The sequence below is a fragment of the Schistocerca piceifrons genome, chromosome 5 (assembly GCF_021461385.2).
Source record: "Schistocerca piceifrons isolate TAMUIC-IGC-003096 chromosome 5, iqSchPice1.1, whole genome shotgun sequence".
Lineage (NCBI taxonomy): Eukaryota > Metazoa > Arthropoda > Insecta > Orthoptera > Acrididae > Schistocerca > Schistocerca piceifrons.
In genome coordinates, this window is record NC_060142.1 from 79,413,928 (window position 1) to 79,441,624 (window position 27,697).

The following is a 27,697-nucleotide window of genomic DNA, read 5'->3' on the forward strand; positions in this document are numbered from 1 at the left end:
AGATGAGATGTACTGCTTCAGCTGTTCAATTGTTTCTGGATTCTGGCGGTACACCTGGTCTTTCAAGTGTCCCCACAGAAAGAAGTCACAGGGGTTCATGTCTGGCGAATAGGGGGGCTAATGCACGCCGCCTCCTGTATGTTTCGGATAGCCCAAAGCAATCACACGATCATCGAAATATTCATTCAGGAAATTAAAGACGTCGGCCGTGCGATGTGGCCGGGCACCATCTTGCATAAACCACGAGGTGTTCGCAGTGTCGTCTAAGGCAGTTTGTACCGCCACAAATTCACGAAGAATGTCCATATAGCGTGATGCAGTAATCGTTTCGGATCTGAAAAATGGGCCAATGATTCCTTTGGAAGAAATGGCGGCCCAGACCAGTACTTTTTGAGGATGCAGGGACGATGGGACTGCAACATGGGGCTTTTCGGTTCCCCATATGCGCCAGTTCTGTTTATTGACGAAGCCGTCTAGGTAAAAATAAGCTGCCCACATGCATATCGCCGTCATCACTCCTGTGCACTATATCGTTAGCGAATGTCTCTCGTGCAGCAGTGGTAGCGGCGCTGAGGGGTTGCCGCATTTGAATTTTGTATGGATAGAGGTGTAAACTCTGGCGCATGAGACGATACGTGGACGTTGGCGTCATTTGGACCGCAGCTGCAACATGGCGAACGGAAACCCGAGGCTGCTGTTGGATCACCTGCTGCACTAGCTGCGCGTTGCCCTCTGTGGTTGCCGTACGCGGTCGCCCTACCTTTCCAGCACGTTCATCCATCACGTTCCCAGTCCGTTGAAATTTTTCAAACAGATCCTTTATTGTATCGCTTTTCGGTCCTTTGGTTACATTAAACCTCCGTTGAAAACTTCGTCTTGTTGCAACAACACTGTGTTCTAGGCAGTGGAATTCCAACACCAGAAAAATCCTCTGTTCTAAGGAATGAACCATGTTGTCTACAGCACACTTGCATGTTGTGAACAGCACACGCTTACAGCAGAAAGACGACGTACAGAATGGCGCACCCACAGACTGCGTTGTCTTCTATATCTTTCACATCACTTGCAGCGCCATCTGTTGTTGAAAATTGTAACTACTGTAATTTCGAAAGTTTGTCCGCCTGAAAATGTACTGTTGTCCCAAGCATATTGCAACAAACGGTGTATTTCTATCGCTGCACGTTTAGTTTTTATTGCCGTTTCAAATATACTTGTCATTTTTGAAACACCCTATATGTGCATCACAAGTAGCACAAGGAACAGGTGCCATGCTGTCAAGGAATTCACAGCCGCATTGCCATTTTTTGGGGGGAAATTAAACGTTAGTAGTTTTGAGTTCAACCTAGCACTGTTTAGGATTACGTGCTATTTCAAGGCACTTGAAATAATAAATCATTGTCACAAAATTATGTGAATTTTCAAAAATATGATGAATACATTCAAAGTAATATTACTTTCATAAACCTCATTTGCACATATTTAAAATTAGCACAATATTTTTATTGTATATTCTCTTCCACTATTGTCCTCTACGTAGCATTAGGAACTTGCGGTACTATATTGTCGACAGAGTTCTTTGCTTCACATTACTAATAAGCTTTGCATAGTATAAGGAGATACCTTAGGGGTTGCGAAGCAACTCAAATCGCTTGATACGGGCAAGTCTTCAGGTCCAGATTGTATACCGATTAGGTTCCTTTCAGATTACGCTGATACAATAGCTCCCTACTTAGCAATCATATACAACCGCTCGCTCACCGATAGACCTGTACCTACAGATTGGGAAATTGCGCAGGTCGCACCAGTGTTTAAGAAGGGTAGTAGGAGTAAGCCATCGAACTACAGACCTATATCATTGACGTCGGTTTGCAGTAGGGTTTTGGAGCATATACTGTATTCAAACATTATGAATCACCTCGAAGGGAACGGTCTACTGATACGTAATCAACATGGTTTCAGAAAACATCGTTCTTGTGCAACGCAGCTAGCTCTTTATTCGCACGAAGTAATGGCCGCTATCGACAGGGGATCTCAAGTTGATTCCGTATTTCTAGACTTCCGGAAAGCTTTTGACACCGTTCCTCAAAAGCGACTTCTAATCAAGCTGCGGGCCTATGGGGTATCGCCTCAGTTGTTCGACTGGATTCATGATTTCCTGTCAGGAAGGTCGCAGTTCGTAGTGATAGACGGCAAATCATCGAGTAAAACTGAAGTGATATCAGGTGTTCCCCAGGGAAGCGTCCTGGGATCTCCGCTGTTCCTGATCTATATAAATGACCTGGGTGACAATCTGAGCAGTTCTCTTAGGTTGTTCGCAGATGATGCTGTAATTTACCATCTAGTAAGGTCATCCGAAGACCAGTATCAGTTGCTAAGCTATTTAGAAAAGATTGATGTATGGTGTGGCAGGTGACAGTTGACGCTAAATAACGAAAAGTGTGAGGTGATCCACATGAGTTCCAAAAGAAATCCGTTGAAATTCGATTACTCGATAAATAGTACAATTCTCAAGGCTGTCAATTCAACTAAGTACCTGGGTGTTAAAATTACGAACAACTTCAGTTGGAAAGACCACATAGATAATACTGTGGGGAAGGCGAGCCAAAAGTTGCGTTTCATTGGCAGGACACTTAGAAGATGCAACAAGTCCACTAAAGAGACAGCTTACACTACACTCGTTCGTCCTCTGTTAGAGTATTGCTGCGCGGTGTGGGATCCTTACCAGGTGGGATTGACGGAGGACATCGAAAGGGTGCAAAAAAGGGAAGCTAGTTTTGTATTATCACGTAATAGGGGAGAGAGTGTGGCAGATATGATACGCGAGTTGGGATGGAAGTCATTAAAGCAAAGACGTTTCTCGTCGCGGCGAGATCTATTTACGAAATTTCAGTCACCAACTTTCTCTTCCGAATGCGAAAATATTTTGTTGAGCCCAACCTAAATCGGTAGTAATGATCATCAAAATAAAATAAGAGAAATCAGAACTCGAACAGAAAGGTTTAGGTGTTCGTTTTTCCCGCGCGCTGTTCGGGAGTGCAATGGCAGAGAGATAGTATGATTGTGGTTCGATGAACCCTCTGCCAAGCACTTAAATGTGAATTGCAGAGTAATCATGTAGATGTAGATGTAGCTGTAGAAATAGTGGTATGGCTGAGCAGATATGAGCACAGGCGGCTCGTTATCGTCCTTCTGTAAACAAAGCAACCACTTGGCTTGGGACCTTATGTAATCAAAGTATACGCTCGTGTTCTTGTGTCTGCGACTAAATTATGGTTCAAATGGTTCTGAGCACTGTGGGACTTAACGTCTGAGGTCATTACTCCCCTTGAACTTAGAACTACTTAAACCTAACCAACCTAAGGACATCATCATACACTTCCATGCCCGAGGCACGATTGGAACCTGCGACTGTAGCGGTCGCGCGGTTCCAGACTGAAGCGCCTAGAACCGCACGGCCACTCGGGACGGCCACTAAATTATGACCAAACTATGTAAGTACTTGGCGTTGCCCAGGTATGCATTTACTCCAAGACTCCAATCTTCTGTTAGTCCATTTCCGCCTTCCCCTTCTCTCTTACCACCTCCTCCACCATCACACTCTGTCCACCTTCACTGCCACCTCTCTCTGTCCACCTTATCCACCCCCCCCCCCCAATCTCTTTCTATCACTTTCTGTCCTCTCTCTGTCCATTTCCTCCTCCCACTCTCTCTGTCCATCTCTTCTTCCCCCTCTCCCTGTTCGTATCCTTCCCCTCTCTTTCTGCGTCCATTCACCTCCTATCCCCTCTATCCATCTCCTCCTCTTCCCTTTATCTATTTCCTCCTCCCCTCTGTCTGTTCATCTATTCTTCCCCCATAGCTCTGCCTATCTCTTCCTCCCCCTGTTGCTGCCCATCTACTTCTCTTTCGTTTCTCTGAACATCTCCTCCTCTCCCCTCTCTCTGCCCAATTCCTCACCTCTCTCGCTGTCCACTTCCCGCTCATTCTATGTGTATCTCCTCCTTCCCCATTGTTGTCTGTCCATCTCTCCGTCCTCGCATCTCTCCACGTTATTGTTGTAACTTGCTTGGAGAGTGTTGTAGTTGGCAGAAGAGCCAACCAACACCGTGTTACTAGTGGAAGCCAAAATGCACGCGTTTTAGCTCACGCAGGCTGGCGTGAGGAGGGAAGAACTATAATGACGTGAGGTCTAGAACATGACAAGGAATTAGAATTCAGAAAGCGGACGTAATTAGTGTGATACTTAATTTTAATCCATTAATGATGAACGTCGCTCTTGACGGTACATGATTCACAATATTATCTGTTCAGAATAGTAACTGAATATGGCCATTGCTAGGTCGTAGCAAATCACGTAGCTGAAGGCTATGCTAAACTGTCGTCTCTGCAAATGAGAGCGTATGTAGACAGTGAACCATCGCTAGCAAAGTCGGCTGTACAACTGGGGCGAGTGCTAGTGAGTCTCTCTAGACCTGCCGTGTGGCGGCGCTCGGTCTGCAATCACTGATAGTGGCTACACGCGGGTCCGACGTATACTAACGGACCGCGGCCGATTTAAAGGCTACCACCTAGCAAGTGTGGTGTCTGGCGGTGACACCACAGAGAGCTTTGTGGTTCTCTAGTGGATACAAGATCGAGGAAGAGATGCCATTCATGCACAGAGAATTCAGATACAAATTTATTCTGCATCTAACGTCAAACAGTGAAAGTAATACATAACTTTGTTTGCTGTAGTTGCAGTGTCAGTTGCTTGCAGTAGATTTAAATGTTGAAATATATACAAATACAAACGTTTACAATTCAGGCAGTCTTCAGTGCTATGACTTTTCCGTAGGTGACGAGTCCTGACTGCTATAAAAGTCTGTAAATGATATGAAATGACAAACACGCCAAATGGGCTCTGCACTTCGATGTTTGAACTTCAGTAAACTCTCCGCTAGATGTCCAGAGGGGGGATGCTTGCATCTCATTGGCAGCAGCGTAATCGTTCGTGGTAGCGCCCTCGTTCCGCGGGGGCGTCTGTGGGAAACGCGGCGGCGTAACTGACGACGCGCGTATTGTAAAGTGCCACCGACTGAAATGTATTACGAATACAGTTAGAAGTAAAGAAGTAATAAATTAAAATCTCGTGCTTCACATGGCAGTTTTATTGCATGAACAGCGAAAATGTAGCAAACGACAAACTTCTATCCTGTCATCTTTTTGTGGGTGTCGTCAGTGTTCACCTCGGTTCCGAGAGTTCCGGAACCTGTACAGAAAATCAGAATAAACATCAACATAAACTGTTGTGACTTGGCAAGACAGCCAAGCCACTAAGAGGAAGCCGAAAGGCACGCGTTTAAGCTCACGCAGGCTGGCGTGAGGTCTGGAACAGTTAAAGGAGTTGAGTCTAGTAAAAAAGTACGTAGCTTCTGGAATACTTAACTTTAATCCATAATTGGTGAACATCGGTCTGACGGTACATGCATCACAAGATAAATAGCAAATGATAATGGCGCCATGCTAGGTCGTAGCAAATGACGTAGCAGAGGGCTATGCTAACTATCGTCTCGGCAAATGAGAGCGCAATTTGTCAGTGAACCATCTCTAGCAAAGTCGGCTGTACAACCGGGGCGAGTGCTAGGAAGTCTCTCTAAACCTGCCGTGTGGCGGCGCTCGGTCTGCAATCACTGATAGTGGCGACACGCGGGTCCGACGTATACTAACGGACCGCGGTCGATTTAAAGGCTACCGCCTAGCAAGTGTGGTGTCTGGCGGTGACACCACATAAACATCATTTCTGTCCTTTCTATTGCTCATAAAAACCACACATTGCTTGTTGTACCACCATAAAGTGAGACCTTCAGAGATGGTAGTCCAAATTTCTGTACACACCGGTACCTCTAATGCCCAGCAGCACGTCCTCTTGCATTGATGCATGCCTGTATTCGTCGTGGCACACTATCCACAAGTTCATCAAGGCACTGTTGTTCCAGATTCTCCCACTCCTCAACGGCGATTCGGCGTAGATCCCTCAGAGTGGTTGGTTGGTGGCTCACCTGGTCCATAAACGGCCCTTTTCAGTGTATTCCAGGCGTATTCGATAGGGTGAATGTCCGGAGAAAATGCTGGCCACTCCAGTCGAGCGATGTGGTTATCCTGAAGGAACTCATTCACAAGATGTGCAAGTTGGGGGCGCGAATTGGCGTCTTTGAATGCCTTGCCAATATGCTGCCGATATGGTTGTACTATCGATCGAAGGATGGCATTCATGTATCGAACAGCCGTTACGCAGCCTTCCATGACCACCAGCGGCGTACGTCGGCCCAATGTAATTCCACCCCAAAACAGCAGGGAACGTCCACCTTGCTGCACTTGCTGGACAGTTTTTTTGATGTGTCTAGTTTCGTAAAGGTTTGAAATAGTGTGTTAAGTTTGTTGGAAGTGTAAGTGCTCTCATTCTGAAATACTGGATGACTAAAAATCGGTGTTCTCCCATCTACACTGCTTTCCACCCCCACTGCGACCTATGTGATAGGTGGGTGGTTCTCACTCATACAGTGATTCTTTCCAGACAGTAAATGATATGTGTACCAAGTCTGGTTCAAATCTGTCCAGTGGCTGAGGAGCAGTATGGAACATACAACATATATTTTTATAATTTGTATGGATTGTCTTGTGAGCGAAAATGGCCACCTTTTCCCTCCCCATACTTCTGCGTCGGTTAGGTGATGTACAAATGGCGCCGCTTTATCCTACTGAATTATCTTAATTACAATAACTTATGACCAAAATCTAACATCACAGGATCGTTTCTACATACAAGTATGTAGAATTAAAAACCTACTGCAGACATCGCCACCACTGTATAAAAAAGTATTTTACAATCACGGACGCATTATAGCTTTATAGCGATGCGTTTGCATCAGTCAGCAATATCTGCTGTTTTAAGTAAACGTAAAGCCAGCAGAGCAGGAAACTTGAAGAAAAAATACATACATCCCAAATTTCAAAGCTGTATTACCCATGGAGGCAGCCTCGAACACAGATCACCGCCGTTTCTAGTAGCATAAAAATATGACAGGTACATATTTGCAGCTTTAGTAAGTCATTGCTACTCACACAGGTCTGCTCGCAAAAGACAAACTGTACTGCCGCATCTGGTCCACTCTAGCATTGCATTCATTTCTGTGTGCGACTGTAGGGAAGGGGATGTGGGGGAGGTGGGAACCATGTAGATAACATGCATTGTCACCACACAGAGCTGCTGTCCAGCTGTTCAACTACTGGCCTCCCTCGTGCACAGCATGGCGACTGCTGCTGCCGCGTCAGTGTGGGCCGTACAACTGTGTTAAGTGCTCTCACTGTGCAGCCTTCTGTTTACATAGTGAGCGGTGCAGCTATCACAAGCAGCAACAAGATTCTGGGGATGCAGGTTCACTGTACGGGAGTTTGGTACTTGTATATGCACAGCCACTGACGCACACTCTGCAGACGTGAAGATGTTGCCAACCCCATTGTGAAGCATCAGCAGAAGAGGGGGGACAGACATCTGAATGAGACTTTTCACTGAGTCTCTACCACTTGAGCAGCACTTCTGAGACAACACGTATAAACTCTAAAAATCTAAAAAAAATACTAAGCAGACGCCTCTCAGCTTTTCGACCTGTATCAAGAATTTTAACATCTGAATAAATAGGTCACGTAAAGTGTTGAATAATACGCACTCAAAAGTTACAGCCTCTGGTGAACTTCCTGTGCTCTATCAAACTTCTACACAGGGCTTGGATTCATATTGATAAGAAATGAGGATTGATGTGATGAGCTACCCAGTTTTGGCTACTTTTCAAGGCGGTCTAACTCCACAGCATTTAGCAATGAAGTAGCAACTTTTTTGAAAACGAAGCCTCAGCGTTCACACCAGACAACGTTATCACTACTAGTAATGTCTATATTTAATACACTACTGGCCATTAAAATTGCCACACCACGAAGATGACGTACTGCAGATACGAAATCGAACCGACAGGAGAAAGATGCTGTGATATGCAAATCATTAGCTTTTCAGAGCATTCACACAAGATTGACGACGGTGGCGACACCTACAACGTTCTGACATGAGGAACATTTCCAACAAAAAATGGTTCAAATGGTTCTGAGCACTATGCGACTTAACTTCTGAGGTCATCAGTCGCCTAGAACTTAGAACTAATTAAACCTAACTAACCTAAGGACATCACACACATCCATGCCCGAGGCAGGATTCGAACCTGCGACCGTAGCGGTCACGCGGTTCCAGACTGAAGCGCCTTTAACCGCACGGCCACACATTTCCAACAGATTTATCATATACAAACAGTAGTTCACCGACGTTGCCTGGTGAAACGTAGTTGGGATGCCTCGTGTAAGGAAGAGAAATGCATACCATCACGTTTCCGACTTTGATAAAGGTCGGATTGTAGCCTATCGCGATTGTGGTTTATCGTATCGCGACATTGCTGCTCGCGTTGGTCGAGATCCAATGACTGTTAGCATAATATGGTATCGGTGGGTTCAGGAGGGTAATACGGAACGCCGTGCTGGATCCCGACGGCCTCGTATCACTAGCAGTGGAGATGACAGGCATCTTATCCGCATGGCTGTAACGGATCGTGCAGCCACGTCTCGATCCCTGAGTTAACAGATCTGGACGTTTGCAAGACAAAAACCATCTGCACGAACAGTTCGACGACGTTTGCAGCAGCATGGAATATCAGCTCGGAGACCATGGCTGCGGTTACCCTTGACGCTCTATCACAGATAGGAGCGCCTGTGATGGTGTACTCAACGACGAACCTGGCTGCACGAATGGTAATACGTCATTTTTTTGGATGAACAGGTTCTGTTTACAGCATCATGATGGTCGCATCCGTGTTTGGCGACATCGCGGTGAATGGACATTGGAAGCGTGTATTCGTCATCGCCATACTGACGTATCACCCGGCGTGATGGTGTGGAGTGCCATTGCTTACACGTCTCGGTCACCTCTTGTTCGCGCTGACGGCACTTTGAACAGTGGACATTACATTTCAGATGTGTTACGACCCGTGGCTCTACCCTTCATTCGATCCTTGCGAAACCTTACATTTCAGCAGGATAATGCACGACCGCATGTTGCAGGTCCTGTACGGGCCTTTCTGGATACAGAAAATGTTCGAATGCTGCCCTGGCCAGCACATTCTCCAGATCTCTCCCCAACTGAAAACGGTGGCCGAGCTACTGGCTTGTCACAATACGCCAGTCACTACTCTCGATGAACTGTGGTATCGTGTTGAATCTGCATGGGCAACTGTATCTGTACACGTCATCCAAGATCTGTTTGACTCAAAGCTCAGGCGTATCAAGGCCGTTATTACGGCCAGAGGTGGTTGTTCTGGGTACTGATTTCTCAGGATCTATGTACCCAAATGCCATCAAAATGTAATCACATCTCAGTTCTAGTATAATGTATTTGTCCAATGAATACCTGTTTATCATCTGCATTTCTTCTTGGTGTAGCTATTTTAATGGCCGGTAGTGTATCTAAACTACTGTCACTACTGTTGCCGCAGGACGGAAGCGGTTGCGATACCTGCTTTCAAGTAAACACCACATCTTGGAGAGCCCCAAGCACGTCAAAGAGTGCTACACCGGACCGTGCCGCCCAGCGCTTCACATCAACGCTGGTGTTGCCTCCACCGTAATGTGTTCGCTACCAACACTGCTGCGAGCCTGAAGAACGCAGATGAGCCACAACGCTGTCCACTGGCACACACTGTGCTACTGTCGTTATCCTCATTCCCCTGTGACTGCGCAGTGCCGGCGGGATGCTGTATAAACAATTAACTCTCACCTCATGCATTCAGAACAGTTCAGCTCACCGTGCAGGCTGCAGACCAATGCAGAGAGTCAACAGCCAATATTCTCAAAAATAATTTTATAACTCGCGTACTACTCTTCGGGGACATTTTCTGAAATAGAGGCTTTTTAACATTCCATCACCCCGACATTTTTCCGTAGCAAGACCAGTGCAGTAACCATTTTTACGCCAGCTGTGCTACACACTAAAACTCGTCATCCTCTGGTGGCAGACAGACCGCAGGTGGTCGCACACTCCACCATGTATGACATCGCATCCTCTTGTTACAGTGCGTGTGCAAAAACACAAGATGTCTGCACTGTCTTAAAATGCAACACGGTCTATCATATATGATCATTTACATTTACATACATACTCCGCAAGTCACCGTACGGTGCGTGGTGGAGGGTACATTGTAACACTACCAGACATCCGTATTCCTATTCCACTCGCAGAGTGAGGGACAAACGAGTATCAATATTCCTCTGCATGAGCTCTAATTTCCCTTATCGTATGTTCGTGGTCCTTACATTAAACGTTTTGTATCCGCCTGGAAGGCGGCGCGTGGGTAGTTGCAGGAGCACGAAAATTACGTCGGTACTGCAGTGAGTAAAAGTGGTGTACTGGTGCAAGAAGAATACATAACTTTGTACAGATGCATAGTCTTAGACCCATAGTATGTAGAGCAAAGCTGAAGCGAAGTGTCCTGGTTGTCTGCACTTGATGAAATGGACAGAATCTACCGTTGTGCTCGTAGAGATGAACTGCGCCTGCTAGAGAGCGCTGTCATCGTTGCCTGTCGTAGTGCCAACTTAACTGGCAGCTACGCCGTGGCACCCTAGCTATCGATACCACAAAACGTTCATTGGCGGCAATAGGATCATTCTACAATCAGCTTCAAATGCCGGTTCTCTAAAATTTCTCAGTAGTGTTTCTCAAAAAGAACATCGCGTTCCCTTGTGGCATTCCCACTTGAGCTCCTGAAGCATCCCCTAGCAGCCCGCCTCTGAGTTGCTTCGGTATCTCCCTTTAATCCAGCCTGGTGGGGACATTGACAGTCAAGCAGTAGTCAGGAATGGGTCGCGCTGGTGTTCTATATGTAGTTTCCTTTGCAGATGAGCCACAGTTTCCCAAAGCTCTTCCAGTAAACTAAAGTCGACCACTCGCCTTCTCCACTACAATCCTTACATGCTCGTTCCACTTTATGTCGCTTTACAACATTACACCTCGCTATATAATGCACGTGACTGGGTCAAGTAGCAAACTACTAATGCTGTATTCGAACTGCAGGTGATTGTTTCTCCTCCTTATCTGCATTAACTTACTTTTTCTACATTTAGAGCTAGCTGCCATTCATCACACCAACTATAAATGTTACCTCAGTCATCTTGTATATCCTACAGCCCGTCAACGACGACACCTTCTCGTACACAACAGCGTCATCAGAAAAAGTCGTTTATTGCTGCTCACCCTATCCGTCTGGTCGTTTATGTATATGGAGAATAAAAGTCGTCCTATCGCGGTTCCCTGGGGCACTCTTGACGACACCCTTATCTCTAATGAACGCCCGCAGTCGAGGGCCACGTAATGGATACTATTATTTAAAAAATCTTCGAGCAAATCACGTATCTGGGATCCTAAATAGATTCTCGGACCTCCGTTAACAGAATGCAATGGGGCACCGTGTCAAACTTTTCCGCAAAAATAGGGCTATTGAATCTGCCTATTGCCCTTCATCCAGAATTCGCAGCATATCATTATATGACAAACAATCATTTACTACGCACCAGGTTTTTGTTTCTTGGGGACAATGCGTTTTAAACAGTCACATGAATTCCACACAACAGGCTGCGTTTTATGCATGGAATGGGGTAATAAACAGATGACGTGGTCACGTTTTTCTCCTTGGTCTCACAACAACGTGATATGATGCCCATCACGTATTAACACAACAGAATCATCACCAGATGCCTTCGCAAATTTCGCAAAATTCGGAATCGAGGAAAGGCAGGCCTGGCATGCGGGCACGGAGACAAACATCCTAAAAGCGATGCTTTCTATAACCGTGCTGATTCGCGAACATAAGCTTCACGATGTAAAGGAAATTTATTATATTCAGACTTAGAAAGTGTTCAGGAATTGTGCAGCAAACGTATGTTAAGGATACTGGTCTGTAATTTTGCGGGCCCGTTCTTGATTCATGCCATTCTCGTATTTTTATCAGCGATCGCGCTTCATTTTACTGATATAAAAATCATCAGTAGCTTGTAGTGAACAGTATTTACAGTTTGACTTGCTTTCTAGATCTAAAAACAGTTCGATACGAAAGATTTCAAATGGTTCTGAGCACTATGGGACTTAAAATCTGAGGTCATCAGTCCCCTAGAACTTAGAACTACTTAAACCTAACTAACCTAAGGATATCACACACATCCATGCCCGAGGCAGGATTCGAACCTGCGACCGTAGCGGTCGCGCGGTTCTAGACTGAAGCGCCTAGAACCGCTCGGCCACACCACAAAAGATATTGTGCTATAATTTTTCTTGCGGCATTTTATGTCCGATTTTCGCCTCCAACTGGATATGTTGCCTCTTTGCACGTTTCTGAGGTATTCCACCGTTCGACGCTGCTGTTTTTTGCCTACCCTCACATCAGCTTGCAACACCAGACATTTTTTTAAAATCGGAAATACGACAGAATAGAGCACCACTGCATACTCTGGGCTAAATTTGTCGCTGTTTGTTTTTGTATGAGTAGTGTTGCCACCTTAAAAGGCAATTTCGGTATTCATTTGATCTAAAATGTTCTCTTAATCTATAGTTTGCGATATATGCATAAAGACATTTTATTTATTTATCGTCTATAATTATTTTAGATGTAAATGAAATTTAGGAATAGTATTGGAACTGAAGACCTAAATCGTGAGTAGATGGGAAGAGCGGAGGGGTAGGTAAAGATGAGTAAAAGTAGTACACAGTGAGTGCTAAGATATTTAGTAGGGGAGGAGAGTGAGAAAGTGAGTTGGTAACGAGATGGAGAAAAGAGAGGTGGGGATAGAGTGGCAGTTGAGGGAATGGTGGGAGAGAGTGAGTGAGACTGAGTGAGGTGGCGCAGTGGTTAGCACACTAAACTCCCATTACGGAGGACGACGGTTGAAATACATGTCCAGCCATCCAGGTTTAGGTTTTCCGTGGTTTTACCAAATCGCTCCAGGCAAATGCCTATATGGTTCCGCTGAAAAGCCACAGTTGGTTGTCTTCTCCAGCCTTGACAGCATCCGAGCCTGTGCTCCGTCTCTAATGACCTCGATGTAGACGGGACGTTAAACCCAGTCTTCATTCCTTCCTTTGGAGAATGAATGAGTAGGTCAGTGTGTGTGTGTGGGGGGGGGGGGGGGAAGAGAGAGAGAGGGAGGGAGGTGAAAGATAAGGTTTATTTTTACGTGATTAACTGAATGATTTTATTGGTTTCTGGTTTCCAATAGTTGCTGAGTCATTAAGTAGCTATTGACGGTTTGTTAGTGGTTTGTGTATGTGGTAGCGTCCTTGAAAAGTGATGAGGTGTGTGCCTTTTCTGATTCTTTCGGTATTCATATCTTTCCGATTATGCTTAGCCTGTGATATTCCTGTTCAAGACGATCTGCAAATATTGAGTAGTTTGTGTTGAAGTGTGCTGTTGTAATTAGAATACACGATTACGCTTGTCCCTTACGTTTAACCGCTGGCAAATGATACGGATCCCAATCTCACCGTCAGACGTTCCTAAGATATATTTCTGTTTCCCATTTCACCTTCGGTAAATGTGGGTACCCTACTCTTGTAACAGGTTCGTGGCCAATTTTCTGTGTGTACGAGTTGTGTTCAGAAAGTAGGGAACGTTTTGGCACTAAAAATAACTAATTACAAAATATACATTTTATTATATACATCTGAAAGAGCGACTAACATATTACTTTTCCACATAGTCACCAAACACATAGAGGCACTTATCATAACGCTGGAGAAGCTTTGAAAGACCTTCGTCGTAAAATTTGCCGCCTGAAACTTGAGCCAGTGAGTCACGCCCGCCTGGAGTTCCGCGTCGTCATCAAAGCGTTTGTTTTGATGTCCTCTTCTAAGGCTGTGCGAAGTTTGACAGTACCAGGCAGAATTTATGGTTGCTCCAAGTTCGAGGAAAGCAATAAGAAGCACACCTTGCATATCCCAAAACACTATCGCCATCGACAAGGTTTGCAAAGATTTTCTTGGTTTTGTGGTTTTGGAAGGGGGGGGGGGGGGGAGAGACCTTGTGTGCCCCCACTCCATGGACTGTAATTTTGTCTCGCAATTGAGGTGTTTCATCCAAGTCTCGTCATCAGTCACCATTCGATACAGTAATGAATCACCATGTTTGTGGTAGGCCTCCAAAAATGTCAACGTTGCCCCCATTCGCTGTTCTCCACGGTGCTCTGTAAGCATTTTGAACACCCACCGTGCACAAAATTTGTGGTAGCCTAGCTTGTGAGTGACGATTTCAAACAGCAAAGCCCGTGAAACTTGTAGAAAAGAAAGCGAAAGCTCCGTTATTGTGAAGCGACGGTTTTCACGTATCGTTTCATCAACTTTAGCGACAAGACCGTCAGTCACAATGCTCGGACGTCCACTCTGCTCTTCATCATGAACGTTGGTTCCGCCATTTTAAAACCGAATGCACCATTTCCGGACGGAACATTCACTCATTACGTTGTTTACGTATACTTCGCACAGTTCACGATAAATTTCTATAGGTTTTAGGGTTTTTGCCAACAAAAACCTTATCATAGACCGCACCTCACAACTGGCGGGATTTTCGATTGCAGCGTACATTTCAAAATCTGAATATCGAAAAAGCCAGACGCGCAGAGACGTTCCCGCTGTCACGGATGGATGCCGACTGAGCTGCTGAGCACGCACATACCAAAATATACGCAATCGGCGCGCGCCTAACGGTATCAGACGGAAACGTTCCCTACTTTCTGAATAGCCCTCCTATATTTGTCTAGCCTTTCGCTAGGAGCTACAGTTCGAAGCTAGTTATAGTCCATAGTAAAAGAAAATGAAATAGGTTTGATTGTCACACCGTTCATTTCAGAATTCTTGCCCCGTGTTGAGACAATGAACACATGCTGTTAAATATCGACAGGAGTAATGTTTTGTTGTTCCTAATTTCCAAGTCGCCGATGGATCTCAGTAATACCGCAGCTTTTATAATGAGTCATTGACAATTACTGTTAGCCTAATGGTATTCCATTTCTTGTTGTTTCTGAAGTTATGGGCCGTTTATAAGTGTTAGGAGGATGAGACATAAACGCAGTTGTGATTTTCTGACGATCGAAAAGGAGTTCTGGAAAATTTACAAAAAGGGGAATCTGCAGCCCAGCGTTCTCAGATTTATAGTATAGGCACACAAACAGCGAGAGACGTGAAGGAAAGACAAAGAATAGCCGATACATTTTGCAACCGAGGTTGACAGCGCATTCGTATCATCACTGCTTAGATCTAAGTGCCTGAAAACGTCACCTTACGCTAAACTAGATGAAGCACTGCATTAGCGGTTCAACCAGAAGAGAGCAGAAGGATTTCCAATATCAGGTCCGATCTTAAAAGAGCATGCAAGAGAGTTCCACGGAACTCTGAAGAGCCGGCCGCAGTGGCCGAGCGGTTCTAGTCGTTACAGTGTTGAGCCGCGCGACCTCTGCGGTCGCAGGTTCGAATCCTGCCTCGGGCATAGATGTGTGTGATGTCCTTAGGTTAGTTACGTTTAAGTAGTTCTAAGTTCTAGGGGACTGATGACCTCAGAAGTTAAGTCCCATAGTGCTCAGAGCCATTTGAACCATTTTTGTGAACTCTGAAGATTTAAGGCTTCATCAAGATGGCTGACTCGATTTAAACGTCTTTATACAGCTCGAGACACTGCTATTCTGGGCTAGAAACTAGCTGCTACAAAGAGTTAACAGACGCTCTTTGCGACGATTTCATCAGTTACAACGAACAGAATAATCTTCTCGCAGAACCAGAACAACGCTGATGAAACTGTTTGTACTGAATGGTCATGTCCACACGAATTTTAGCCTCTCGGACTGAATTTCATGGTAATTTTGAATTAGTCGTGTTTTTCGATTATGCGTGCAGTTTCGGACCCGCATTGACCTGGGTAATCAAGACTCTGCCGCAGTCGATATGATCTTTGGGCTTATTAAAAATGGTGACACAGAATAACGGGAATGTTTGAAATGAGTAGTGGAACCCATGGGCAGGTGGCAGCACTGCTCCGCCATTTCAGTAATCATGCATCTGTGGAATGAACAACAGAGTGTGTTAGCCATAAAAATGTCTTATAAAAACAATGATAGTTTGGCAGCGGCGTAGAGGGAGTTTCGACGTTTTTATAATTTAGGACGTCATGATGCCGTTCCGTCGAAACATGCGATAAAATGTTGGATTAAGAACTTTGAAGAGACTGGATCTGCCCTCAAGAAAAACCAACAGGACGACCAACAAGTGTGCGTTCTCCAACAAACATTGATGTTGTTCGCGACGGAGCCCACGGCATTCAATTCGTAAGCAAGCAGCAGTGGTTGGAATGTCCCGGGAGAGTGTTCGCAAAATTCTTCATCTTGATTTAAAATTTGGTCCGTACAAACTACAGATGGTTCAACAATTGAAGGACAGTGATTACTGGTTACGATTAAGATTCTGTCAACAAATGATAACAAAATAAACAATCGCGATGAAATTCTAAACAAGTTGTGGATGTCAGGTGAGGCACATTTTCAGAACTACCGTTACTGAGCAAACATAAATCCTTATCACGTTCATGAGAGCCCTTTACACGCTAGTACAGTATGGTGTGGTGTTTCATCACATGGGATTATCGGACCGTAATTTTTCGCAGATGAACAGGGAAACACAGTAACTGTCAATGTCGATCGTTACGTGGAGATGTTACCAACATTCGTTACACCTGCATTGAACAACTTTCCGACCGTTCAAGATGCCTGGTTTCAACAGGATGGAGCGAGATCACACACTGCACGGCAACCAATGGCGTATGTGCGATAATTACTTGGCAACCGTGTGATTTCACGATTCCGTAACATTCCCTGGCCCTACCGATCGCCAGATTTATCTGTTTGTGATTTTTTTGTGTCATTTTTTCTTGTGTCTACACGACTCGACCAAGAGCCCTGGATGAGTTAAAACAGAGAATTCGGGATGCACACTATCCCAGCTGACATGTTGCAGCGGTCAATGAGGAATCTCAACAGCAGATTTCACGAATGTATTCGTACACGAGGACGCCATCTAACGGAAGTAACTTAAAAAAAAATGATAAATGCCATCAATGTTTCGTAAATGGAAAAGTTGTAAGGTTTCAATTACTGTGAATGCAATTTCCTTCCTTCATCACTTCTAGTTTTATTGGATTGTGGAAATGCTCACATTTTTCGGTGTCACCCTGTATAATCCTACGCCGAAAAAGATGCCGGTTTTTATCATGCTGACGTGAGCAGTAGATGCTGATGTTCAGCATATTTACAAAACATGATTCTCCAGAGTGCTCTTATTATAACAGGTCAAACTGGGATATGAGCAAACCGCATATTAATGCTTTAGCACGTACTATGAGTCTGAAGTACTGTTGTACAGTCAGCAGGCTACAGACACAACTGGGCACAACAAACTCGGCAGATAATACTGCACAACTTACCGTTAGCATATGACTCCAGGATTCCATTGAAGACGACGTTCGGTACCCCGTCTTTGGTTATCTGTATTGGTTCAGCGTCAGGCGACGTCAGGTAGTAGATGTTGTTTCCGTACACATACGCCAGCTGGCTTTTTGTGCCCCACATCACCAGCTGAAGGCGTTTTCCACCGCCGATCTGTGTCACCCTGCTGAGGAGACACACAAATGTTGAATACTACGGCACCGTTCTCCCGACGGTGTCAGACTTGAACAATTTAGTCCTCAGCCAAAATATCGCACATTGTATAAACAAACGCTTTATCCTACAGGAATGTGCTTACGTATACATGATTGTAAATCTGCGTATTCCTGTATGTCCATGATCTGAAAACAACTTTGAAAGTCGTACGTAAACTTTATGAATGCTACAAATAATTCAATACCTTCTCTTGCTGACAGTACGGGTAACGTAACTGATGATGGTGAACAGAAGGCCGAAATTCTAAACCTAGCTTTCAATAACTCGTTTACGATAGAGGACTGCAGCACCATTCCCCCTTTCAATTATCGAACAAACGAAAGGATGGCTGACATAGTGTTTAGTGTATCTGGGATTGTAAAACAGTTAAGATCCTTAGACGCCAGAAAGGCATCTACCCCAGACGGTATCCCCGTACGATTTTATGTTGACTATGCTACAAATATAGCACCATTCGTATCCGTCATCTATCAGAGATCATTGGAACGGCGGAAAGTTCCACGGGACTGGAAGAAGGCCCAGGATAGCAAACTATAAAAAGGGTAGAAAATCGGATGCTCATAATTACCGGCCAATTTCACTGACATCAATTTGTTGTAGAATCATGGAACATATTTTGTGTTCAGACATAATGATCTTTCTAGACTCTGAGAAGCTCATCTGCAGAAACCAACACGGCTTTAGGAAACAGCGGTCATGCGAGACACAGCTGGCCCTCTTTGTGTATGATAAACAGGCTCAAGAAACCGGCTCCCAGGTTGATGCCATATTATTCGACTTCCGAAAGACGTTCGACTCAGTTCCGCACTGTCGCTTGTTACAAAAAGTGCGCCCTTACGGTCTATCCAATGACATATGCGATTGGGTAGCAAATTTTCTAACAGACAGGCAGCAGTATGTCGTCCTGAACGGGGTAACTTCAACAGAAACAAGAGTAACTTCAGGTGTGTCCCAGGGCAGCGTAATATGTCCGCTGCTTTTTACGATTTACAAAAACAATCTGGTTGATGGTATTGATAGCGTTTACATAAACGATCTGGTTGATGGTATTGACAGCGGCCTTAGACTGTTTGCCGATGATGCTGTAGTCTACAGGGAAGTAGTATCACACGAAAGTTGTGAACAAATCAATGAAGATTTGCAGAAAATAAATGCGTGGTGTGATGACTGGTACCCCGTCTTTGGTGATCTGTATTGATTCAGCGTCAGGCGACGTCAGGTAGTAGATGTTGTTTCCGTACACATACGCCAGCTGGCTTTTTGTGCCCCGCATCACCAGCTGAAGGCGTTTTCCACCGCCGATCTGTGTCACCCTGCTGAGGAGACACACAAATGTTGAATACTACGGCACCGTTCTCCCGACAGTGTCAGACTTGAACAATTTAGTCCTCAGCCAAAATATCTCTCAATATTAATAAGTGTAATCTACTGCGTATAACAAGGCGAAAATTCCCGTTAATGTTTGAGTACAAAATAAATGATCAGTCTTTGGAAGCGGTAACATCAGTCAAGTATCTGGGTGTGACTATTCGAAATGATCTCAAATGGAATGATCAGATTACACAAGTAACAGCTAAGGCGAACTCTAGATTGCGGTTTATTGGTAGAATCCTGAAGCGATGCAGTCCTTCAACATAGGAAATAGCTTATAATACGTTAGTTCGTCCAGTCTTGGAGTATTGTTCGTCTGTATCGCTTAATGATCATCATTCAAAGATAAGGGATATAAGAGCTCGTACTGAAGCGTTCAGACAGTCGTTTTTCCCTCGCGCGATCCGCGAGTGGAACAAAGGGGGGAAATATGACCTTGGCGCGAATTGTGCCCTCCGCCACAAACCGCTTGGTGGCTAGCGGAGTATATATGTAGATATGTAGATGCAGATGTAAAATGGCAGTGGGTGCTTACCATTCTATTAGGGCTTTTCCCGTTTCAGTCATGTATGAAGGGAATCCTCCTCCCCCCCCCCCAACCCTCCTCCCCCTCCAATCAACCGTGGACTTTGCCGTTGGTGGGGAGGCTTGCGTGCCTCAGCGATACAGATAGCCGTACCGTAGGTGAAACCACAACGGAGGGGTATCTGTTGAGAGGCCAGACAAACGTGCCGTTCCTGAAGAGGGGCAGCAGACTTTTCAGTAGTTGCAGGAGCAACAGTTTGGATGATTGACTGATCTGGCCTTGTAACACTAACCAAAACGCCTTGCTGTGCTGGTACTGCGAACAGCTGAAAGCAAGCGGAAACTACAGCCGTAATTTTTCCGAGGGCATGCTGCTCTACTGTGTGATTAAACGATAATGCCGACCTCTTGGGTAAAATATTCCGGAGGTACAATAGTCCCCCATTCGGATCTCTGGGTGGGGACTACTCAGGAGGATGTCGGTATCAGGAGAGACAAAACTGACGTTCTACAGACCAGAATGTCAGATCCCTTAATCGGGCAGGTAGGTTATAAAATTCAAAAGGGGAAATGGATGGGTTAAAGTTAGATATAGTTGGAATTAGTGAAGTTCGGTGGCAGTTCTCCTGACTTCTGGTCAGGTGAATACAGGGTTATAAATACAAAGTCAAATAATGCTAATGCAGGAAGAGGTTTAATAATGAATAAAAAATAGGAACACAGATATGCTACTATGAACAGAATAGTTTAAGCATTACTGTAGTCAAGATACACACGAAGCCCATGCCTACCACAGTTGTACAAGTTTATATGCCAGCTAGCTCCGCAGATGATGAAGAGTTAAAAAATGTATGTTGCGATAAAAGAAATTATTCAGACAGTTAAGGGAGGTGAAAATTTAATACTCATGGGGGACTGACTGGATTTAGATTGTAGAAAAGGGAAGAGAGGGAAAAGCAGTAGGTGAATATGGACTGGGAGTAAGGAAAGAAAGAGGAAGCCGCCTGGTAGAATTTTGCACAGAGCATAACTTAATCATAACTGAGAATCATGAAGGAAGATTCTGTACGTGGAAGAGACCTGGAGACACTGGACGATTTCAGATAGATTATATAATGGGAAGACAGAGATTTAGGAATCAGTTTTTAAATTGTAAGACATTTCCAGGGGCAGATGTGGATGACCACAATTTATTGGTTATGAACTTTAGATTGAAACTGAAAAATCTTCAAAAAGGTAGGAATGTAAGTAGATGGGATCTGCATAAACTGAAAGGACCATACGTTGTAGAGAGTTTCAGAGAGAGCATTAGGGAACGATTGGCTAGAGCAGGGGAAAGAAATACAGTAGAAGAAGAATGGGTAGCTTTGAGAGATGAAATAGTGAAGGCAGCAGAGGATCAAGTAGGTAAAAGCCGAGGGCTAGTAGAAATCCTTGGGTAACAGAAGATACACTGAATTTAATTGACGAAAGGAGAAAATATAAAAATGCAGTAAACGAAGCAGGTGAAAAGTAGTACAAACGTTTCAAAAATGAGATCGATAGGAAATAGAAAATGGCTAAGCAGGGATGGCTAGAGGAGAAATGTAAGAATGTAGAGGCATATATCACAAGGGGTAAAATAGATACGGTCTACAGAAAAATTAGAGATCTTTAGAGAAAAGACAACCACTTGCTTGAACGTCAAGAGCTCAGATTGAAAACCAATCCTAAGCAAATAAGGAAAGCAGAAAGGTGGAAAGAGTATATAGAGGGACTACACAATGGCGATGTACTTGAGTGCAATATTGTGGAAATGGAAGAGGATGTTGAAGAAGACAAAATGGGAGATATGATACTGCACGAAGAATTTGACGGAGCACTGAAAGACTTAAGTCGTAACAAGTCCCCGAGAGTAGATAGCATTCCATTAGATCTACTGATAGCCTTGGAAGAGCCAGCCATGACAATATTCTTACACCTGGTGAGCAAGATGTATGAAACAGGCAAAATACCTTCAGACTTCAAGAAGAATATAATAATTACAATCCCATAGAAAACAGGTGTTAACAGATGTGAAAATTACCGAACTATCAGTTTAATCCTCCCCCCCCATGAACCATGGACCTTGCCGTTGGTGGGGAGGCTTGCGTGCCTCAACGATACAGATAGCTGTACCGTAGGTGCAACCACAACGGAGGGGTATCTGTTGAGAGGCCAGACAAACGTGTGGTTCCTGAAGAGGGGCAGCAGCCTTTTCAGTAGTTGCAGGGGATGATTGACTGATCTGGCCTTGTAACACTAACCAAAACCACCTGGTACTGCGAACGGCTGAAAGCAAGGGGAAACTACAACCGTAATTTTTTCCGAGGGCATGCAGCTTTACTGTATGGTTAAATGATGATGGCGTCCTCTTGGGTAAAATATTCCGGAGGTAAAATAGTCCCCCATTCGGATCTCCGGGCGGGGACTACTCAGGAGGACGTCGTTATCAGGAGAAAGAAAACTGGCATTCTACCGATTGGAGCGTGGAATGTCAGATCCCTTAATAGGGCAGGTAGGTTAGAAAATTATAGAAGGGAAATGGATAGGTTGAAGTTAGATATAGTGGGAATTAGTGAAGTTCGGTGGCAGGAGGAACAAGACTTCTGGTCAGGTGAATACAGAGTTATAACTACAAAATCAAATAGGGGTAATGCAGGAGTAGGTTTAATAATGAATAAAAAAATAGGAGTGCGGTTAAGCTACTACAAACAGCATAGTGAACGTATTACAGTGGCCAAGATAGACACGAAGCCCACGCCTACTACAGTAGTACAAGTTTATATGCCAGCTAGCTCTGCAGATGATGAAGAAATTGAAGAAATGTATGATGAGATAATAGAAATTATTCAGGTAGTGAAGGAGACGAAAATTTAGTAGTGATGGGTAACTGGAATTCGACAGTAGGAAAAGGGAGAGAAGGAAACATAGTAGGTGAATATGGATTGGGGCTAAGAAATGAAAGAGGAAGCCGTCTCGTAGAATTTTGCACAGAGCATAACTTAATCATAGCTAATACTTGGTTCAAGAATCATAAAAGAAGATTGTATACATGGAAGAATCTGGAGATACTAAAAGGTATCAGATAGATTATATAATGTTAAGACAGAGATTTAGGAACCAGGTTTTAAATTGTAGGACATTTCCAGGGGCAGATGTGGACTCTGACCACAATCTATTGGTTATGAACTGTAGATTAAAACTGAAGAAATTGCAAAAAGGTGGGAACATAAGGAGATGGGACCTGGATAAACTGACTAAACCAGAGGTTGTACAGAGTTTCAGGGAGATCATAAGGGAACAATTGACAGGAATGGGGGAAAGAAATACAGTAGAAGAAGAATGGGTAGCTTTGAGGGATGAAGTAGTGAAGGCAGCAGAGGGTCAAGTAGGTAAAAAGACGAGGGCTAGTAGAAATCCTTGGGTAACAGAAGAAATATTGAATTTAATTGATGAAAGGAGAAAATATAAAAATGCAGTAAATGAAGCAGGCAAAAAGGAATACAAATGTCTCAAAAATGAGATTGACAGGAAGTGCAAAATGGCTAAGCAAGGTTGGCTAGAGGACAAATGTAAGGATGTAGAGGCTTATCTCACGAGAGGTAAGATAGATACTGCCTGCAGGAAAATTAAAGAGACCTTTGCAGGAAAGAAAACCACTTGTATGAATATCAAGAGCTCAGATGGAAACCCAGTTCTAACCAAAGAAGGGAAAGGAGAAAGGTGGAAGGAGTATATAGAGGGTCTATAGAAGAGCGACGTACTTGAGGACAATATTATGGAAATGGAAGAGAATCTGGATGAAGATGAAATGGGAGATACGATACTGCGTGAAGAGTTTGACAGAGCACTGAAAGACCTGAGTCGAAACAAGGCCCCGGGAGTAGACAACATTCCATTACGGCCTTGGGAGAGCCAGTCCTGACAAAACTCTACCATCCGGTGAGCAAGATGTATGAGACAGGCGAAATACCCTCAGACTTCAAGAAGATTATAATAATTCCAATTCCAAAGAAAGCAGCCGTTGACAGATGTGAAAATTACCGAACTGTCAGTTTAATAAGTCACAGCTGCAAAATACTAACGCGAATTATTTACAGACGAATGGAAAAACTGGTAGAAGCGGACCTCGGGGAAGATCAGTTTGGATTCCATAGAAATGTTGGAACACGTGAGGCAATACTGACCTTACGACTTATCTTAGAAGAAAGATTAAGGAAAGGAAAACCTACGTTTCTAGCATTTGTAGACTTAGAGAAAGCTTTTGACAAAGTTGACTGGAATACTCTCTTTCAAATTCTAAAGGTGTCAGGGGTAAAATACAGGGAGCGAAAGGCTATTTACAATTTGTACAGAAACCAGATGGCAGTTATAAGAGTCGAGGGGCATGAAAAGGAAGCAGTGGTTGGGAAGGGAGTGAGACAGGATTGTAGCCAGTCCCCGATGTTATTCAATCTGTATATTGAGCAAGCAGTAAAGGAAACAAAAGAAAAATTTGGAGTAGGTATTAAAATCCAGGGAGCAGAAATAAAAACTTTGAGGTTCGCCGATGACATTTTAATTCTGTCAGAGACAGCAAAGGACTTGGAAGAGCAGTTGAACGGAATGGACACTGTCTTGAAAGGAGGGTATAAGATGAACATCAACAAAAGCAAAACGAGGATAATGGAATGTAGTCGAATTAAGTCGGGTGATGCTGAGGGAATTAGATTAGGAAATGAAACACTTAAAGTAGTATTGGAGTTTTGTTATTTGGGGAGCAAAATAACTGATGATGGTCGAAGTAGGGAGGATATAAAATGTAGACAGGCAATGGCAAGGAAAGCGTTTCTGAAGAAGAGAAATTTGTTAATATCGAGTATAGATTTAAATGTCAGGAAGTCGTTTCTGAAAGTATTTGTATGGAGTGTAGCCACGTATGGAAGTGAAACATGGAGAATAAATAGCTTGGACAAGAAGAGAATAGAAGCTTTCGAAATGTGGTGCTACAGAAGAATGTTGAAGATTAGGTGGGTAGATCACGTAACTAATGAGGAGGTGTTGAATAGGATTGGGGAGAAGAGAAGTTTGTGGCACAACTTGACTAGAAGAAGGGATCGGTTGGTAGGACATGTTCTGAGGCATCAAGGAATCACAAATTTAGTATTGGAGGGTAGCGTGGAGGGTAAAAACCGTAGAGGGAGACCAAGAGATGAATACACTAAGCAGATTCAGAAGGATGTAGGTTGCAGTAGGTGCTGGGAGATGAAGGAGCTTGCACAGGATAGATTAGCATGGAGAGCTGCATCAAAACGGTCTCAGGACTGAAGACCACAACAACAACAACAACAACAGTTTAATAAGTCATGGTTGCGAAATACTAACACGAATTCTTTCAAACGAATGCAAAAACTGCTAGAAGCCGACCTCGGTGGAGATCGCATAGAAATGTTGAAACACGCGAGGCAACACTGACCCTGCGACTTGTCTTACAAGATATGTTAAGGAGAGGCAAACCTAAGTTTGCAGTATTTGTAGTCTTAGAGAAAGGTTTTCACGATGTTGACTACAATACTCTCTTTCAAATTCTGCAGGTGGCAGGTGTAAAATACAGGGAGCGAAAGGCTATTTAGAATCTGTACAGAAACCAGATGCCAGTTATAAGAGTCTAGGGGCACGAAAGGGAAGCAGTTGTTGAGAATGGAGTGAGGCAGGGTTGTAGCTTATTCCCGATGTTATTCAGTCTGTATATTGAGCAAGCAGTAAAGGAAACAAAAGAAAAATCTTGGAGTAGGAATTAAAATCCACGGAGAAGAAATGAACATTTTGAGATTTGCTGACGACATTGTAATTCTGTCAGAAACAACAAAGGACCTGGAAGAACAGCTGAAGCGAATAGGAGGATATAATAAGACGAACGGCAACAAAAGCAAAATGAAGGTGTTGGAATGTAGTCAACTTAAATCAGGTGATGATGAGGGAATTAAAATAAAAAATGAGTCATTTAAAGTAGTAAGTGAGTTTTGCTATTTTGGAAGCAAAATAATTGATGATGGTCGAAGTAGAGAGGATATACAATGTAGACTGGCTATGGGAAGGAAAGCGTTTCTGAAGAAGAGAAATTTGTTAACATCGAGTATAGATTTAAGTGTCAGGAAGTCATTTCTGTAAGTATTGGTATACAGTGTAGCCTTGTATGGAAGTCAAACATGGACGATAAACAGTGTAGACAAAAAGAGAATAGAAGCTTTCGAAATGTGGTGCTACTGAAGATTGCTGAAGATTAGATGGGTAGATCACGTAACAAATGAGGAGGTACTGAATAGAATTGGGGAGAAGAGGAATTGTGGCACAACTTGACTAGAAGAAGGGATCGGTTGGTAGAACAAGTTCTGAGGCATCAAGGGATGACCAATTTAGTATTGGAGGAAAGCGTGGGTGATAAAAATCGTAGAGGGAGCCCAAGACATGAACAGACTAAACAGATTCAGAAGGATGTAGGTCGCAGTAGTCATTCTGAGATGAAGAGGCTTGCACAGGCTAGAGTAACATGGAGAGCTGCATCAAACCAGTCTCTGGACTTAGGGCCACAGCAACAATATGGAGGGAGTGTACAATGATTGCTTAAACGCCCGTGTGCATGCTGGTCGAATCTTGCCTTCACGATCTCTACTGGAGCGATACGTAGGGTTTTGGAGTCGGAGGTGCAAAAATTCTCCTTCGAGCCTGCCTGCAGCTGTCTTCGCCGCAACCACTAAAGCAGTCCAACCCGCTGTAACGGAAAGCGCAGAGTAAATGTTTACTGAAGCACAGTGGTTAAAGGCGGCCAGCATGGGTTTCCGGCAGCCTGGCACGCTTTACGGGAGCCGCCCAACCTGCTGCACCCGACGAGAGGTTGCGCTGTAAATCTAACGTGACTACAGAACAGCCAGCTGTGTTTTCGCGTGGGTAGTTTCACTGCAGGTCATGTATCATAATGGTTGGAGCAGAAAAATGAACAAGTCAAACGTAAAGAAAATTGAGGAGAAATTAAGAATTGGGGAATGTATACAAGTTACGAAACAGAGCCAAGGTCCAGCAGAGGAAAAGTCTTCGTGTTTTATATGAGGCAGCTTTCAATAAATCGGTAGGTGTCTCGCAATGCGAATGGTGTAAACAGCTACTAAACACTCATTCAGGGGCCTCGAGTATGTTACGACATTTTAGTAGAAGCAGTTTCCTCACTTCATAAATACACACATAAAAAAACGTTTTGCATCACCCCGGTTCCCATAACTCCTGAAGATAGTCGTTGACTGTGGATATTGTATCACAATCCCTTTTACTGTACAAAGATGTCACTAAACCAACCCAAAGGTGTAAACAACCGAGCTTGAACAGCGCCTACTAGACGGAGGGGGTCGGACAGCTGATCAGTTCCAGCCATTCCACCAGGAAGGAGGTACACGGCTCGTGTTGTCTGTAGTTCAACCATGCCTAGACGGTCAGTACCGCGGTTCGATCGCGTCCGCATTGTTACTTTGTGCCAGCAAGGGCTCTCAACAGGGGAAATGTCCAGGCGACTCGCAGTGAACCAAAGCGATGTTGATCGGATATGGAGGAGATACAGACATGCCTCGCTCAGAGCGCCCAAGGGCTACTACAGCTGTGAATGCCCGCTACCTACGGATTATGGCTCGGAGGAACCCTGACAGCAACGCCACTATGTTGAATAACGCTTTTCGTGCAGCCACAGGACATAATGTTAAGACTCAAACTGTGTGCAATAGGCTGCATGATGCGCAGCTTCACTCCCGACGTCCATGGCGAGGTTCATCTTTGCAACCACGACACCATGCAGCGCCGTACAGATGTGCCCAACAACATACCGAATGGAACGTTCAGGATTGGCATCACGTTCTCTTAACCGATGAGTGTCGCATATGCCTTCAACCATACAATCGCCGGAGACGTGTTTCCAGGCAACCGGGTCAGGCTG

The 27,697-nt window shown here is 44.3% G+C and overlaps 1 protein-coding gene across 1 annotated transcript in view; it reads right to left on the minus strand.

Annotated features, from left to right (window-relative positions):
• The window catches only part of LOC124798751 (venom dipeptidyl peptidase 4-like), a 329,107-nt gene that overhangs the window by 173,336 nt on the left and 128,074 nt on the right, over positions 1-27,697 (minus strand). Inside the window, exons 7-8 of the mRNA XM_047262278.1 lie at positions 18,998-19,136; positions 17,586-17,799 (exon numbers count right to left, since the gene is read on the minus strand). Of these exons, the coding sequence (XP_047118234.1) occupies positions 17,586-17,799; positions 18,998-19,136 (353 nt within the window). The remainder of the gene's footprint in view (positions 1-17,585; positions 17,800-18,997; positions 19,137-27,697) is intronic.